The sequence below is a fragment of the Vidua chalybeata genome, chromosome 1 (genome assembly GCF_026979565.1).
Source record: "Vidua chalybeata isolate OUT-0048 chromosome 1, bVidCha1 merged haplotype, whole genome shotgun sequence".
NCBI lineage: Eukaryota > Metazoa > Chordata > Aves > Passeriformes > Viduidae > Vidua > Vidua chalybeata.
The window spans coordinates 115645052-115662745 of NC_071530.1; the positions used below are offsets into that span (position 1 = coordinate 115645052).

Consider the following 17694-nt stretch of genomic DNA (forward strand, 5'->3'; position numbering starts at 1 on the left):
TTTGTTACATGGAAGTCTGTTTACCACTACCTCCCTCCCCTGTTGAACTGGCATGTTACTCCCAAACTGAAGCGCTGTCTTGATGACCAGGAGGGAAAGGATGTCTTTATGTGGCCAGATGACTGTGTTTATTGAGCATTTGCAACTTAAACGCAAGTTTAAGGTGATAATAAACAAGGCTATTTGCACTAAATACTGTGGTGCTCAGCTGAAAATGGTTTGCAATATGTCACTATATATATGTGTGTATGTATATACATCATGTGTTACCTTGGATACAAGGCTTGCTCTGTAGGCAGCTAACTGCTTCAGATACTCCTTCTTGGCAGCTTCGGTTTTCTTTTTGTATACCTAAAAACAAAGAGTGGCACATTGGTAAATTAATCTGGTTTTGTTTTTATATATCACTGGTGTGTCTCTATGTCTTTCTAAGTAAACAGCTTTTCCTCCTCCTATTGCTTAAAGAGTGAAATAATAAACATCAAATATTTTAAAGAAAATATTATTCCAACTGTGAAACACCATTGAACTAACCAGCAGTACTGCAAAAACAATATCCCTCATGGCACTTCAGGTTTAAATGCTCAAAGTGAAGTGTGTGGTGTACTTTCAAATGGGACCTTTGGGGATGGGGGAAGGTGGGTGTGGCCCTCCCCACTGGCTTCCACCTGTGAGACCAATTAAAACCCTCTGGGGAAGACGAGAATTTGCAGAAAGATATTTGATGAAGGACAAGATCACAGCACCACAGATTAGCTAAGAGATTTCCTCTCTTCCCTGGGTGAACTGTTGGGGGCAGTAAAAGAAGCCCATGAAGCTGCTAAGGATAATAAATGTTAGTCATTATTCCAGTCTTGATCCCATATCGGTCTAATTAACTTCTCAGAAGCATGGATCTATTTCTGTACATTTCTCTCAACTCACCAAATTATTTTAAATGTGGCATGTGCACAATCTCATAATAGATTAAAGACCTTGGAGAATCACTTCAATTTTGCCCAAATTTCAAGACCAAAGACTATCTGCAGGGTTAAGCAGGACTTCATAGCACTACAGTAACATGATGTTACAAAAGCATGTGTAGATATTTAGGGTTGAAAGCTCTCAGGAGGAGAACCAGGTTCTGACCCATGCAGCCTAGCTAATGACTTGCTGTTAGCCATGTCAGTGACAGATTTAGGAACAACTCAACATTTTTGCTTGCAAATATTGTCATGAGTTTCTCATTACTTCATGGTTTGGGTTTTTTTCCTGAAGGGGTAGATTTAGGAGTCATGCATGCCTCTGGGCTTCATGTAACTAAGCAGGACTGACTCCTCATGTTTCTTGTTGAAAGGTGAAGTTTAGAAAACATCTAAAGGTTTAAAAGTGAGAGAGAAAAATAAAAGGGAAAGAAAATTTACTTTTTTATTGATGTTATATTTAATGATTTTTAAGTCACATGCCAAAGGTTAATCCACATGTGGACGGACATTTGGGGTTAATAATATGGTACAAAATCAAACTGCAGCTTTGTGTATCTGTTGTCCACTTCTCCAGCCAAATGCACAACCTGGGCACCTGTGGAAAGCCTCCACGAGGAAAGTAAAGACTGTCCACCTTCCCCCTCCCATTCCTCACTGCCTGGTTAACTGGGCTATTGATTCAAAGCTAAAAGAGAGGCAAAGCTATTTAGAAATACAATTTTGGGGTGTTCTTCTGAATTCCACAGCTAAAAGCACACATGAACATCTCCTCCCTAGAAAGATAAACTTTATAGAACTTTAAAGTGTTCTCTTTTGATCTTCCAATGCTTCAGTAAAACCAGCAGTCCTGTAATGGAGAGGACCTGGCAGCACAGAGTGTACACACAGAGGACAATACAGTTGCAGACAACAAAGGGAGAGTGGTAATGTCAGGCTGGAAGGATCCAGTACAAAACCATTTTTATAAAGAATGTACTCGTGAAACAATTTTTTGTTTCACTAATGCTTTACTTTCAGACACAGAACAAAACTCAGATACGGGCTGGCAAAACTTGGAGCCAGCCTAAAAGGATTAAAGATTTTGCTTCCCAGGGAAGCAAAAGATCATAATGGAAACAGAGAAGTCTTCGGCTTCTAAAATTGTAAATATAAAGACAGAGAGGGAAAAAGATTGGTTTTAGCTGTGCAACTGTATCTTTGCACCCTTGTAATTTCTCCAGATTAAGATAAATATGTAGTGATTGTTGATCTCCTATTGTTCTGCAAATAAAAAAAAAAGGTAGCAATTTGCTTCTTAAGTTATAATCATCTGTGATTATTAGGGGAATTACTATTTGTTTTGAAAACAAATAAATTAGTCAGCAGTCTGTTCCTAGCTGCTAAAATTAATTCAGCTTGACCTACAGAACAAAGACTAAGTTATACTCCTTTGTATATAGCAATGCCTCTGCATCACCGATAGCCAACTTAAAAAACAGAGCTGAACAACAAATTTTACACAGAACAATGTTCTTCAAAAGACCATGTATCTACTGCTTCCACATTGGGTTTTATTTTGCATTATACAAATACAAAAAATAGACACTCCTGCTGTGCTCCTACAGTCACAGCATAATTGAAAGAGTCCTCTGGGACCTGACTTTTCTCACAAATAGTCATATTGCACAAGGTTAACTCAATAATATGAAGCTAACAACAATTCTGCAAATCTCCATCTAAAACATCACTACTTCAAAGAAACATCATCAGACCGTTGTTATTTAATTATGTCCTACCTATGCATCTACCATGTTCAGTGTACACACTGCCTTGCCCTCTTATCTTGAATCTATTGGTGAATGAATAATAATCACATGAAGACCACATCTTCCCTGGCATGATAAAATTTACTGATTTAACAGGAGATCATTATAGTAAAAAAGTCCTTACTGGGTGGGAAAAAGTTTTAGATTACCCCAGCCTGCTTTGATTTTTGCATTGGCAAGAATGGCCCCTGCAGGCTGGCTGGTCTGGAAGGTGATCAGCTCACCCCACTTTGTCCCTGGAAAAGCACTGGTGTGTCCTCGGAGGACAAGAGGTTGAGCTCTCACTATGTCCTTCTGAAGGTGCCCACTGCGTACGTTAGCATACAAGTAGGCTGATGATCCTCATGCTGCTTTTGGAAATGGATTGGTCATGGCCTAGACTAAAAATCAGGGTAAATTCTGCCTGTCTGGGGAGTAAACACTTGGTAACATAAATAGCAACAAGGTCTGGTCTGGCTGTCAATATTTTTCTCTGAAGGCAAATGAATGTGGCCCTGGCAGTGGTACCAATTCACTGCTGGAATGGACTTTCACTGTGAACTTATAAAGGCAAGGCAAGTGGGGAGTATCTTCAGCATTTGCAGCAGTACCTCAAACAGGTATGAACAAGTCAGCTGCTTCTCTCAAACTATTTTTAATTTTTTTCAGCAGCTGTGAGAATTTTTTAGCCCTCAGGCTTAAATAGTTTTGTGTTGTTGTAAGTATAAGACTTGTATCCTTGCAGCACTTTTGGAGAGGAAAAAGACTTGTGTCATCATTCAAGTGTGCTCTAGCAAACAGCTGAAGGTCTTTTGAGGTTCATACTTAAGACAGTGTCAAATTATCAAACATATCATATCCAATAATACAATTAACATTTTCCCTGTATCATAAAGTAGGGTTCTGTTCTCTTGCTTATCTATACTGTATAGTGGGAATATTTAATTTTATTTATAGCATCTTAGAAATCTCCTATAAGGTCATTTTCTTGTCCTCTGTCAAGCAAGCAACAATTATTAAATAAGTAACTTGACAGGAACATATAGTTATGGATTTAAGTAATTTCCATTTTACTTTAATTCAATTAACATGATAATTGAACATCAACTGATTGTCACTCAGGCAGCAAAGGCCCATACTGATTCAGCAGCATATTTGTGTCCTTACACAGTATTTTATTTTCTATATTGTCCCAGTTGTGGAAAAAAATGAATGTTGGCAGAAAAAGATGTCATTTTATATATGCAGGGTGGGTCAGTTTAATTTAATCTTTTTCTCTTCAGCATGTTATAGAAACCCCAAAACACCAAGACTGCATACATTTATCTATAAATGGAACTTGCTTGCATTATTTTCCTACTGTGCTTCACACATGCAAATACAGACAGCATAATACACAGGTCCTTATTTAATTGAACTTCCAAGGTAGCTTCAAGCTCCCTTACACTGTATAGCAAAGCACGTAAAAAGGAGTGAGTACAAACCCTATTTTGTGCACATAAATATAGACAAATTATATATAAATATAAATGTAAGTAGAAATAGAAATACAAATAGAAATAAAAATAGAAATGAAATATAATATATAATATATAATATATAATATATAATATATAATATATAATATATAATATATATAGTAGATAGTAGATAATATATGATAATAGATAATATATGATAGATAATTTGAATTAGGTCACCAGGGAAAACGAATGCCCTGGGCTCTCACAGGTTGGTATCAGCCCCCAGGCCATTGCACCAGCAAACTTCAGCTCAGGTTTCCTGGGCTAACCATGCATGTGGGCCACCAGAGCTACTGCAGCCTACAGCAAGGACAAGGACTGAACTCTTCTTATTAACAGTGATACGAATTCCTAAACTGAATGCACCAAAATTCCACTTGGAGATAGAGGGGTGGCAAGTTATAGGACAACCACTCACAGATACTACATTCACCAAATTAAAACCACAGTAGAACTTAAGCATTTTTGCTTTATTCTGCCAGATTCTGGTCATGTTTTATTTTATATATATTAACTGCTGTTTAGTTCTTGTCTTTTTGGATCATAAATTCCTTGAGGCAGGTTTTATGTCTCCTGTGCTTTTCTATGTGTTCTATAATATGAAGTTTATTACTGATATATATATATATATAGTTGAAATATACCTGTAATGTCTTAAGCCAGGATTTTGCTCTGGCTAGCCATTTTTTCACAATGAACTTCCTCCCAACTTGCTTGTGGAGGATTATCAACACGTCACAACAAGAGTAAGCAGTGGGATTACTAGCCTGTCACTTGTGGCTTGCACCCTTATTGCCTGAGGGGAAGAGGTCTCCCTTCCCCCAGTCATCACAAGAGCTGAAACAGGCACTCAAATGTCTGCAACTACATCCTCAGTTTTGACTATCAGATGATAATGGAAAATTATTGCTTGTGACTTCAGTCCCCTTTGATACTAGAGATGATACTAGACTTGGAGACAGTGAACTAAACTGACTCATCATTTTAGGAGAAAAAGAGACTTTCAGAATTTGTGTTTTATGGAAGTTTGCAAAAGCTCTGTGTCTCCTAGATGACAAAGCAAATTACAAAGAACCATGCTACTTCCCTGGCTTTGCCTAAATAGACAGTATGAGGATGACAAAGAAAGGGAAATTTTCTGTTTATCTTGTGGATATCTCCTTAGAGCTGAGACTTGCAAGCAAGTTATATTTGTCTTTTTAAAATGATATAAAAGTGCCCACATTTGTTTTGGTGGAAGTGTTCCAGGAACCCCACAAAACAGTATATGCAAAAATAGTAAATCAAAAAGCAACATGACTGATTCTGTATTCTTGGTCTCTGCAGTGTTATATCCCATGGGAGTGTCATTTTCACGGACTACAGTTACAGGAATGTCATCTGATAAAATACAGTAGGCTCCCATCCAGAATTAAATTCCACATTCAGATTGTCATTCCTGGCCCTAAATATGTCGGCTCATAGAGAAAGCTTGTATTTTTTTCCATGTGGGAGACATATCTCTAGTTTTAATCTCCTGATTTTGCAGCAAAGGCACCTAGAGCTGCACACACTCATCTAAAATATGGAGAAAAATATTCCCACAGCAGTCAGAAGAAAAATCCTCAGAACTGCTTAATGGACATTGAAATATATTACCATTTGATTTTCAGTCTAAGTACATACAGTAACAAAGAGACCCAGGGCTAGCTATATGGCTCAGTAGTCTGACTGTAGAGCACGGAAAAGACACTGATGATATATTAGAGGCTTAGGGGAAAAAAATTCTGTCTTTCTGGCATGTGGGGGAAAGATCACAGGCCAAATTCAGCTCTAGCACAAACAATGAGACTCCTGGAGAACACTGGAAATTGCAGCCATTTGTGCCAGGCCTAAATTTGACCTTATAGTCTTGATGCTTTCAGCTTACAGGAGCAGGACTGCACACTTTATCAGAAGTATGCTGGATGAAAGTTGAGTACAAAACAAGTGACATTAAACACATGATTTATCTGGTGATTATTTCCACCTGGTAGTATTCTTTAAAAAAAAAAAATAAGGATGTGAGCCTGAATGGCGGTATAATAATTGAGCCTAAATCCAGTTTTGCATGTAAGCAACATAAAAGTCATGTCCCTACTGAAATCAAAAAAGAAAAGATAAAAGCTGGGAAAGAAGAATAAGCTGAAAATTAAGGCTATTGTTTATGCACATTGATACAGCAGTATTTGAAACCCAGGGTCCTTTTGGCCCAGTTGCTTCCAAGTACAATAAGAAAGTGGAGTTAATGTCAACATTTCATAACTCAGGGGCCTTGTGTAATATTTCTCTAGGAGCCAAGTTTGTTGTGTGCTGGAAATGGATGTTAGAAATCTACCCAGGGCAGGGGGTGGCTGATATTCCCTGTGACTTCACAGAAGGCCTGATACTTCTCCCCTCTGAAGTCAATGGAAGTTAAGGGGCTCAAGGTCTGGCCATGTAGAAGCCAGGGCTATAGAAAAACCTGAAGATACAAATTTACTTATATGTAAATAGACATGAGTTGTATCTGCACATAGTATGTGCCTATTATTGGCCCATTTGTGTTCCAGCTCATTAAGCCCAGATGCTTTCAGAGGAAGGGAGAAGGAGAATACACCAGGATGAGGATCCGTTGTTTTGAAATCTTGACACTCCAGTCTAGACCTTCAAAGGGTAGAGATGCAGTTTCAGTATAGGAATTTGTACAGAAAAACAGTTCATCTCCAAAACATTCCTAAGATGCAACACTGGTGAAAGCACATAGGTGCAAGTAGCTGGGAGGAGAGATGTAAAGTTGCTGTCTGTTGTGCCTATTCTAGAATCCATTTTGCTTACAATTCACTTTGGCAGTGTGCACACACAGATGTGTCTTCTCTTCCTATTCTAATTTACAAAAATAAAACAAAGCTAAACCTTGTGTGGTTGTTTATCTACTAAATTGGAAGTACATTCTCATCCTCTTACAATTGTGTTAGTTATTCCTTGGAGATTGCTTCATTAGCACGGAACAAGTAAGGGTTTTTAAAGGGAGAATAAGAGATAGATCAACAAATGTATGTGTGAGTACATCAGCATGTATAAGGGAAGAAATTGAACATTTGTTTTAAAAATGCTACTGACTACTTTGACCTCATGGTCTGCACATCTTCTGAAGCTCTTTCAGCAGCCAGCCCCCTGAACTGTCTGACATCCTGACACCGGGCACCCCACATGCATGGCAATGCAATGGGGACACGATGGCTCTTCCAGCCATGGGGGGGGTGATCTCATTTGTCATGTCAAGGGATGGGATGCCATCACACCCTGGGAGGGAGGATCTAGGTTGCATGCTCCCAAAGGACAGGCAGAGTCAAGACTTCTTGAAACACTGATCTTGGATCCACCTTGATCTGACTTGTGGCGTCTCACATCATGACAAAAGCTGTGGAGATATGAGGTGTTGGCCAGCATTACTTGTAAATCCCCTCCTGATCTACCTGCTCATCCCAGCAGTGGATAATGTGCTTCTATGTCTAAAACATCCCTGTGGTCAAAAGAGAAACTTACAAAACCCACTTTGTTATTTTTCATGCCCAAATCAGTCTGGGTTCTTTTAGAGACAAAATAAAAGCCCCTGAAAACTTGGGGGTTATAGTGAAAACGATAACAGCATCAAAACCATTGACACTAATGCACAGGGACTTAGTTTTACACAAGTATTGGTAACATACAGTCCAAGTTCCATCTGATATTAAAGAACAAACTGCAGTTTTTATCTAGTGGGTCTTTGAGCGCCAATGAGGAGTAAATGATTTGATTTTGTGAGCTTGGAGGATTTGTCAGCTGCCTCATATGTATAATTCTGGCTCTTCATATTCCTGCTGCTTCTAATTTAGCAGGACAGGCTCATAATTGAAGCAAATTAACTATTTACACTTGCCACTTCTACCAGGGGAAGAGGACACATCAGCAGGAAAGAATGAGTGGGAAATTAAATTCTTCCCACTTGTGTCAGATCTGCCCTTATATAAACACATTAACAGTAATTTCATGAGGCGTCAACCATAGGAATAAATACTGAGGGATAAAATAATGAGGTGTTGCTACTGAGCTGAACTGTTGCAGCTAATATTACTGTCTATGAATTATGCAGCCTGAAAGAAAGCATCTGTCACAGCACTCAAACAGTCACTTCACCTGCTTCTTCTGATTGCTAAGTTTTGGGTGCTGGAGGTGAATCCCTCCTTCTCCCAGCTGTAGGACCAGTGCAACATTGAAGCAAACACACAGGAACACATACATACACACACAAATATGCACACTGAGCTGTTCATAGGAGGCCAAATTAATTCCTACTAGAATTCCAGTTAAGTCACTGAAGTAACACCAGAGATTAATTTTGTTGAATGTTGAATAGACATTCAATTCCATTTTTAGAATAACAGAACATTTATTAAGGTCTTTGGCTGAAGTTTTAAAGTTACACTAATGTAAACAAGAACATTTTGTTTGTAATTTGCCACATCTATTACAGCTTTACTAGGACTCCAATTAGGAACTTAAGGTTCATTTAGTACATGCACATCTGGTACTGATTTAAAATTACTTTCCTTTTTCATCTGAGGACAGAAAATGACCTAAATAGCCTTTTTACCCAGTTTAAACCAGTGTTCTGTCTGAAAGCCAGTGACTCGACCATTTAGCATGCTGATCCCTCTTTCCTAGGGGCTGTTTATCTTCCCTTTGCAATAAAAAAGTGGCAAAGGGCAAAGATGTACATAGATAAGCTATAGAAATGGGATGCACAAAAATATAGTACTAAAGAGAAAACAGTGTTTGTGATCATAAGAGAGGAACTGGAAGTCACTGGAAAAAATATCCCAGTGTTATGGCTACAGCACTGAGGAGAATGTACCTCAACATAACTACTGCTACAGCTGCCTACTGTTCACAGATTTATTAATCTGAACAATTTTAGAAAGCATTTGCAGTGAAAAATGAAGGAAAATGCACAGTGCCTGCTTCTGATCATGTGTAATTATTGTACTCTATCCAGAATTTGAGAAGTCCATGACAAAGTCCACCATGACCACTAAACTCCCTTTAACTTCTAGACTCTGTGTAGATAGATTTGGACAAACAGAATGCAGGCACACACTAGCATTGTTTGCAAATGGGCTTTTTACACATAGAAATTAATGGGAACATATGATTCAAAAATTCAAATATCTTCATATGATAAAATAAGAGGGAAGTACACTGGTATCTGCTTTAGTCTAATAAATTGCATTATTCTCATGGCAAGAGTATCAGAGTACAATCCATTTTAAGCATAAGCCTTTCCTACCTTCAGTAAGGCACCCACCATCAGCTAGTTTGTAACAGCATTTCCTTTTTTGTCATTCAAATCTTATTTTCTCAAATAAGACACACAAAGCACAAAGCTTTTCAATATACCAGGTTATCAAAATTTTGTTGCAAAGTCTTGGACATACATATATTGCCCTTAGGTCATTATTGTACTGAGTTTCTATACTTTTATTTATTCTGTGGTCAATCTTCAGGAATAAACAAGAAGAATTCTATGCATTTCAGAAAAAAATGGCTCAGATCACAGGAACAAAGAAGATTTCATTTTAGCATGAAAACATGAGGCTATTCTTCTTTCTCAATAGCTGCATTATGTTCTACTTTCTGATTCATTTATATTTCCTATTTAAATAGGAAAAGGAGTTCCAATTCAGGAAACATAATTTGAAAATATATTTCTATTTAAATTCCAGAATAAGCATTAGCTTCCAAAACATAAGCCAGAAGCTTTATGATAATTGAATCCTTTTCAGCAAGTATAATTAATCAATAAAGTTATCCTCTAATGATGTTACTGTTTCTTTATTTAACTATTTTTGAATTTCTGAAGCTTCTTCAATGCCAAATACCAAATGCTACATTAATCATTTGTATTTTTAGAGACCAATTTTCCTACCAGAGACATAGATGTCATAGCAGTTACTAACACTCTTGATCTGAAAAATTAGGCCTTTAAAATACAGACTATCTAGTCAGTTAAGATGTCTTGTAATCATTACTTTGTACTATTAGATCCCTAATGGAAAAAAAAATAGTTTAAATTTATTGTATAAAATGGGATTGCCAATTTTATTTTTTTAAATGGGGAGTATCTTTTATTATTTTTGTACAGTGCTAGATTAGAAAGGGCTTGGGCCTGGAATTTTAAAAATGTGCATAATAATGAATAGGCAAAATGAGTCAAAAAGCAACGAAGACATGCTAACCCAAACTCTTTAAAGAACTGGCTTAAAAAACATAGTTGCAGCCATTTTTACATGCATGTGTCATATGGATTCCATAATGCATCATTCATCTGTGTTTCAACTTAACAACAACAGAGACAAGGAAAATAAATTTTGTTCTGTTCTTACAGCAAAGGACTTATTCAAATTTTGCTCTCAACCATGAATAGGAAATTGAAGTTAAGCTGGAAATTTAGGGTTTCATGCACTTTTCTTACACATTTCTACAGAAAAGCTTTAATATTTTGGTGGTAGTACTCACATGACAAGCTTGAAGGAAATGTGTATTTTACAGTCTTTTAGGTTGGTCTTTGCTGGGCATATTAAAAAAGGGAAAAGAAAGACACAGCACAAGAAAATAATGCTAATGTGCCAGTCAAAGTGACTTTTCTGATCCCTGTGTTCAGAAAGTTACCTTTCCTCCAGCTAAACCCTCCAAATGCTGGCCTTATTCATTGGTGGATACTAGACAACAATAGTTTGGGTTTTTTTGGTTTGTTTTTTTTTTTTTTTTCAGTTATTCAGTGAGTGCCAAATCTTGAATCTTTTTACACTGGTATATTTAGCAAGGATCTAAATGTACCTACACCACCCAGTTATTAGCAAAGTAACCCTTCTTTTTTTTGTTTTTCTTCTCCAAGCCCAAATAATTTTACATACCAATAAATCATTAAAAAGTTTTCATTAATTCTTAGCTTTTTAACTGTGATTTTATAATAACAGTGTATGAATGAAGGAGATTCAGTTTATTCCCAGTACTTTTTCACTCTCTGCACCAACATCAACTCCAGTCCGGGTCTCCTGTAGCCAATATAACTCTCACCCAGCGCATCCTTTCCTTCCATATCTGTTGCCTTCTTAAAGTTCTCATTCCTTTATCAATCCAATCCATTTTGTTGGCAGTTAGTAAAAATGCAACCAAGAAGAGCAATGGTAGGCTACAGTGAGAATCCATGGCATTTGCCAGCTGTCACCCCTTTAATGTTTTGAGTTTCCAGTGTTGCCCATTTTTACACAGTTTTGACTGACTTGGAAGGATTTCTGCAAAGTTTCAGGTCCAGCTCTGCTGGCCTCGTTGCAGAACCAAGGCCTTCCATGGAAGATGGAAGTAATCTTGGGAAGTGATTTCCACAGCCCACATATATGCTATAGGATGCCCCTTGCCAGCACCCACTCTAGGACTCTTTGGGTCAACACATCACTAACTTCTTTCATAAAAGCCAGGAGGTTTGGGAGCAAATGTGAGCCCAGCTTCACTCCTGGACTCATGGGATCATGGGGAAGGGAAACATCTGCAAGTGGGAGCTCAGATATATGTCAGCTCCCACTGCACAGATCTAAGCTTTGGCAGCAAGGTCCCCTTACACAGCAGTTTCACATACAGGCAATGACATTGTAAAATCCTAGGCCCACAGATTTCAGCATAAAACATTCCTAAATATAATCCTAAAAGTTGTGCCACATCCCAAAACAAGGTAAACTCTTTTAGTGGTTTCATACAGATAAAATAAAACAATACTCTCCTTATCTCAGTCTCTTTAAATCATATTCCTGAGATGGCCCATATTCAAGTTTCATCCTGCAAAAAGCAAAAGAAGCTGCCTACAGTGCTCAGATGACCCTGATAACACTTTCCTGAAACAAAGCCCCTGAGCTACAGCACATATTGTACCTGTTTTTGTTCTTCTCCTAAGCCGTCCCACATTGAAGCTACAATTTTAGAGACTTCACCAAAAGTAGCATTGGGGTTTTGGCCCTTGATGGCTGCTTGAGTGTCTCGAAAGAATAATGCATAGGCAGACACAGGCTTCTGTGGCTCATTAGGGTCCTTCTTCTTCTTCTTTTTGGGAGTTTTGGGTTTCTTTCCTATATCTGAAGCAGGTCTCTTCTCACCACCGTTGACCTGTAACATAAAATTAAGAAAGTACTATTAAAATAAGCCAGTTTAATTCACTCCGACCACTGTTACAGCCTCTGTGATGAAAAAACTTTGAATTTTGCATGCAGAAATGGAATTTTTGTTGTTATCTTTGATAATCCAAATGTTGACACTATCTGCATTAGTGCATGTATAAAAATCTCTGTAAGTATTTTGGATAATGCTATTTTTTCCTTTAAATACTTTCTATTTCTCTTTCATATAATTGCTATAATCTCTGTCTGGTCATCTTTTCACCTTTTCTAAGTTTTATTGCTAGTGGCTATAACAAGAAAATAATGAGAAAATTTAAATGAAATTAGTTTCTCCATAGCCTGAGTATCAGTTCAACAACATGAACCATCTGCAGACAGCAGGAACACTATGATTTCTACCTTTTGCTTATTCTCATGCTTTCCCAGAATGACCCCAGTCTACTGTTCAAATCAATTTCTTCTGCATCTGGTGGCACATCTTCCAGGGACTTTGAAGAAAATCTGGTTGTGAACCAAGCAATTCCAGTTACAGACATTGCCCTGCAAACTTTCTAATAAAAATCTGAAGAAACAAACCTTTATGAGTATAGACAGTTTAGAGCCCTTTAAAGGATCAGTTTTGACCTATCTGGATTTGGCTGAGTAGTTTTTATATCTGCTATGAAAAGCAAATGTTTTGAGGAAAGGAGTGAAAGAGAAATGGTGTGTGGAGGAAAGCTCATGTGCCTTATTTATTCACCACCTGAAAAAAGCCCTGCACATGAGCATTTGTGCAAACACCAAAGCACCCTATTTTCCTAGTGAAGCTGGTGAAGGGTCTGGAGCTCAAGCCTTGTGAGGAGAGCTGAGGAAACAGGTTGTTTAGCCTGGAGAAAAGAAAGCTCAGGAGAGATCTTATCACTCTCTACAACTGCTTGAAAGAAGGTTATAGCAAGGTGAGTGCTGGTCTCTTGACCCAAGTTACAAGCCACAGAATGAGAAGAAATGGTCTCAAATTCCCCTTCCTCCCTGGGGAAGTTTAGATTGGCTATTAGGAAAAAATTCTTCACCAAAAAGATTGTCAAGCACTGGAGCAGTCTGCCCAGGGAAATGGTGGAGTCACTCTCCCTGGAGATATCTAAAACGTATCTAGATGTGGGCTCCAGGGCACATGGTTTAGTGGCGAGCTTGGAAGTGTGAGGTTAACAATTGGACTCCATGATCTTAAAGGTCTTTACCAACTTAAATTATTCTAGGATTCTGTGACTTACAAGCACATAAAGGGACAATAACCTGATTCTTCAACACATTGGAGCTCCGTGGCAAAGTAGCTTTTCTTGATATGATCATTTAATTTACTGCAACTGTAGAAATGGTGTGTGATCTTACAAGTGGGTTCAAAGGCTTTTTTCTTTTGTCGGCATGACCAAAGCACTGTGCATCATAAGCTTTTTTAAGAGAAGAGAAGATCAAGAGCATAAATGGTATGCTCTAGGCTAAGGATCTACTAGGCATGACTTCTTTCACTTCTTTCTATTATTATTTTTTAATAATCGTATCAAGTGGCACAGGAGGATACAGGTGTTCAAATCATTGGAACTGCATGAGGAAAATAGCTGGAAATCCTCATTTTGAGAAAAATAACTCTTTAATTTTCCTATATGCCTTGATATGTGGTGTCCAACAGAACCCAAGTGACTACAGTGAACAATCTGAATCTCTGTGGCTTACTAAAAACAGCAACAAAGTGATGACCACAACTTGAAAATGAAGTTGCTTGTTTTCTGAGCATTATGTTCCAATAGCTGCAACTTTAATATAAAGTTAATAGACATACAGCCTACTGTCAGCATTTGGAAAATATGGAAAAACAAAATGGTGCTACCCTTTATTAAGTTATTCAGCTTTTTGTCTCTTGCTATTTTTTAATTCTACAGTATACACAAAACCAGCAGTTAAAGTATAAGTAACTAAGGCTCTAATTTGAGAACATCAGTCTAAACTTTTCAGAAGTCCAGTGCAACTGGAACTCCATGAGCAAAAAGTCTTCGAAATAATTAGTTCTACAGTTAAAATTTTACCCGTGTGATTCACTAACATTTTTCTCCTTTCAGTTTATTTTTGAACCAATGTGATTTAAAAGTTCTCTGTATGTTAGGATACCACATTACTTCAACTACCCTTAAACTAGGTGATATACTACAGAAACTTGTGTAAATGCCTTCTGGTAAGCTGTTCTATGAACAGCTCTAAAAACTTATTCTCCAACCTTAATGATCAAGAGACTTCAAAAACCCACTGTTAAAAACAGAGTACTCACAGGGGAAATTCAGTTTGTCTTATATGAAAATAACGAAATAAAAAGAATACCAGAATTCCACTACTAATAACCTTGTAAATGGCTGAGATGATGGCCTACCTTATGCTCCCATCAGTCTATCAGCTTCATAGACTCCACTTCTAACCACCAAAGCAGAGACAGATGGAAAATAAAATAAAAACCATATATATTCTGCTAGGCATAGACTTGTGCCTGAAAATCCCTGGAGGTGTAGTTAGCTCATGGTAATCCACCTCCTGTCATGGCTTATTGCTTAATTATGGTGATGTATTTAACTTATTTATCACAAGAAAGCAATAATCTTTCACTTTAAAAAAGTGTACATTAACCATGTTGCACATGTAATAGATCACAAGAATATCTAGAGTAGGATTTAAAACTATCAAGTAAGGCACATCGTTGATATCTAAATGTCCCTTGAGAACCTGGAAAATGTCTATAAGCATATTTAAAATAAACTGCAATAGTACCAAAGCCTTTAATGGAGCTAGGAGAGCTGTTTTATGCACACTATCTTGCAGTAATCGCTGTAGTTTAAAATAGATTTTAATCAAGCACCATCTGCATAATAGGCTGAACAGACAACACAGAATTCCACTTATAACTCCTATCATATAAAGTAAATATTGTAAAACCTCTGCCACATAAGGAGAATATGCTGCAGCAGTTATTTAGTAATTGTGTTTCTGTTATTTAATTCTTGCTACTTGCAGACCTCTTGCTATCTTTCCTCTAAAATACATGATTTGAATTTCTGTCATAAGTGATATGCAAATGAACATGGAAGAAGACCCTGTTATCCACCTATGAAGAAATACTTATTTACAAACCAGTAATGCTTCCAGCAGCTCAAAATTATGCTTGGCAGTAATGAAGTACAAGTTTAACAATTCACCAGTGTGAATTATGGCAAGAATTACATAAATGTAATATTCTAATGCTGAGGTGGTCAGAAAAAGCATATGCTAAGTGCCCACTTTGTTTAGAATGTTTTTATAGTTACTTACAACTACTAATTTTTAAGTTCTCCCTTTTTTCTGCTTCTAACTATAGCCTCACATACGAGATTTATAAGCATTAAGGAGCCTTAGTGATGTTCACCCTTTGCAGAGACAATACCCTTAATCTGAGGCTACATTTCACAGTTCCATGGTCTCAGCAGCTCTCTGAATGTATATCCATCCTTACAACTATGCTACAGTTGTCACTGATCTCATGGTCAAGCAACCTCGGCTCTCCTGCTTTTAGAGTAATAGCATGAAGGGAAACGGAGCCCTCTACAACACGGCTCCTTTCCCTTTCTTTGAGCAAGGGAACGCAGGACAGTTGAAGTCTGAACAGCCTATATGAAAAAATCTTTATGAGAATGAGTATTGCCAAATAACATTTAGCAGCTGCTGCCATTAGTTGCGTATGTTGGATAAGGCTTACAACAATTTGAATATTTATCATGGAATGAACATCCACAAAGCTCAGTACACGCAGTACACGAACAATTACATCAGTTTGTAAAGATTAATACTGGAATTTGGAATATATATATTGAGCTGAAATGGTCACCTCCTTCATTCATGGAAATCAGTGGTTCATAGGGCAACAATTATACTTTTAGTCCAAATGCGCACACAAAGTATTTATTTTTTTACGCCTTCCATCACGCTCTTTCTATAAATTCAAATAAATATGAAAAGGATATTGAGATTTCTGTAAGTTTGTTGTCTAGATAGAAATAGGTATCATTTTTAGGGACCTCTTTACCAAATATGCTATGAAAAGACCAGTAGCTTCTCTTTCACACATTTCAGTTGGCATAAACTGAGAGAGGTCATCTGATAGTGAGGTGATTTTCCATTTGGAAATGCACTTTGTCTTTTTGATCAATGTGGGTACACAGTCAAACATCTTGTCCCACTGCTTAAATAGGGAGAATGTCACTATTTCTATTAATGACATGGTGAGTTCAGGGGGAGTTGGTTTTTACACAGTGTTCATGGTAGCTAGAAACGTCTCTAAGTGCACAAAATGAGCTCCAACAGCCACCCCATGACTGCAACATGTGCATTGCTACCAAAGGACTGGCTAATGAGCTCTGGCCCTGATCTATTAAATAATACCACACATCTGCATGATATTTTATAAATCAAAAATAAAAATCCAAATTTTGCCAAGTTACATTCAGTTAAAATATAGATGTTCTCACAGGAGACAGAACAGTCGGTCTACCTGTTCCTGTCCCCACCCACTGCCTTCTTTCTCTTGGAAGAGGATTTCTGGTGTGACAACTTTCACAGGCCCCTCCAAATCAACTCTCATAGAATGCAATTTTATCTGGGGATAAAATTAAAATGGGGATATCTTTTGTATCTGGGGAGAAAGATCTCCACAGCCAACTGGTTTATTTTGAGTATTCTTATCCACTCACCAGCAGCTTCCAGGAAGAGCAATGTGACAAAAAGATACACAGTGGAGAGCTTTAAATCTTGAAGTACAACAAGATACTTAATTCCTCAGGCTGACTATTCGACCCCTCTTATCTTTTACAGAGGGAACTACAGAACCATTGCATGGGATCAGGTGTGCCCGCCCATTGACTGTTTTCCATTGGTGGCAAGCCTCAGGTGGTTCACAAAGCCCTAAGAAATCCCAGAGAAGACATATATAGCGTTATCTGCTCTCCATCAGGCTTGCTGCTTAAACCATACTTGATGGAGAAGACTTTAAGCCCTCTGTCAATATTAACCAAATGTAATATCCTTTTAAACTTTTCTCTTAGCAGTTATAAATATAATTTTAAGATAATATATCTACTTTAGCATACTAGATTTAATTTTGTGTCATGCATTGTGCCATTTGTCATTTTCTGCTTAGACTGAGCATGAGAGAATTTTAAAGAGA

At 37.5% G+C, this 17694-nt stretch overlaps 1 protein-coding gene across 1 annotated transcript in view; it reads right to left on the minus strand.

Moving 5' to 3' along the window:
• TOX (thymocyte selection associated high mobility group box) overlaps nt 1-17694 on the minus strand; it is a 218325-nt gene that overhangs the window by 25468 nt on the left and 175163 nt on the right. Inside the window, exons 5-6 of the mRNA XM_053933107.1 lie at nt 12238-12468; nt 271-351 (exon numbers count right to left, since the gene is read on the minus strand). Of these exons, the coding sequence (XP_053789082.1) occupies nt 271-351; nt 12238-12468 (312 nt within the window). The remainder of the gene's footprint in view (nt 1-270; nt 352-12237; nt 12469-17694) is intronic.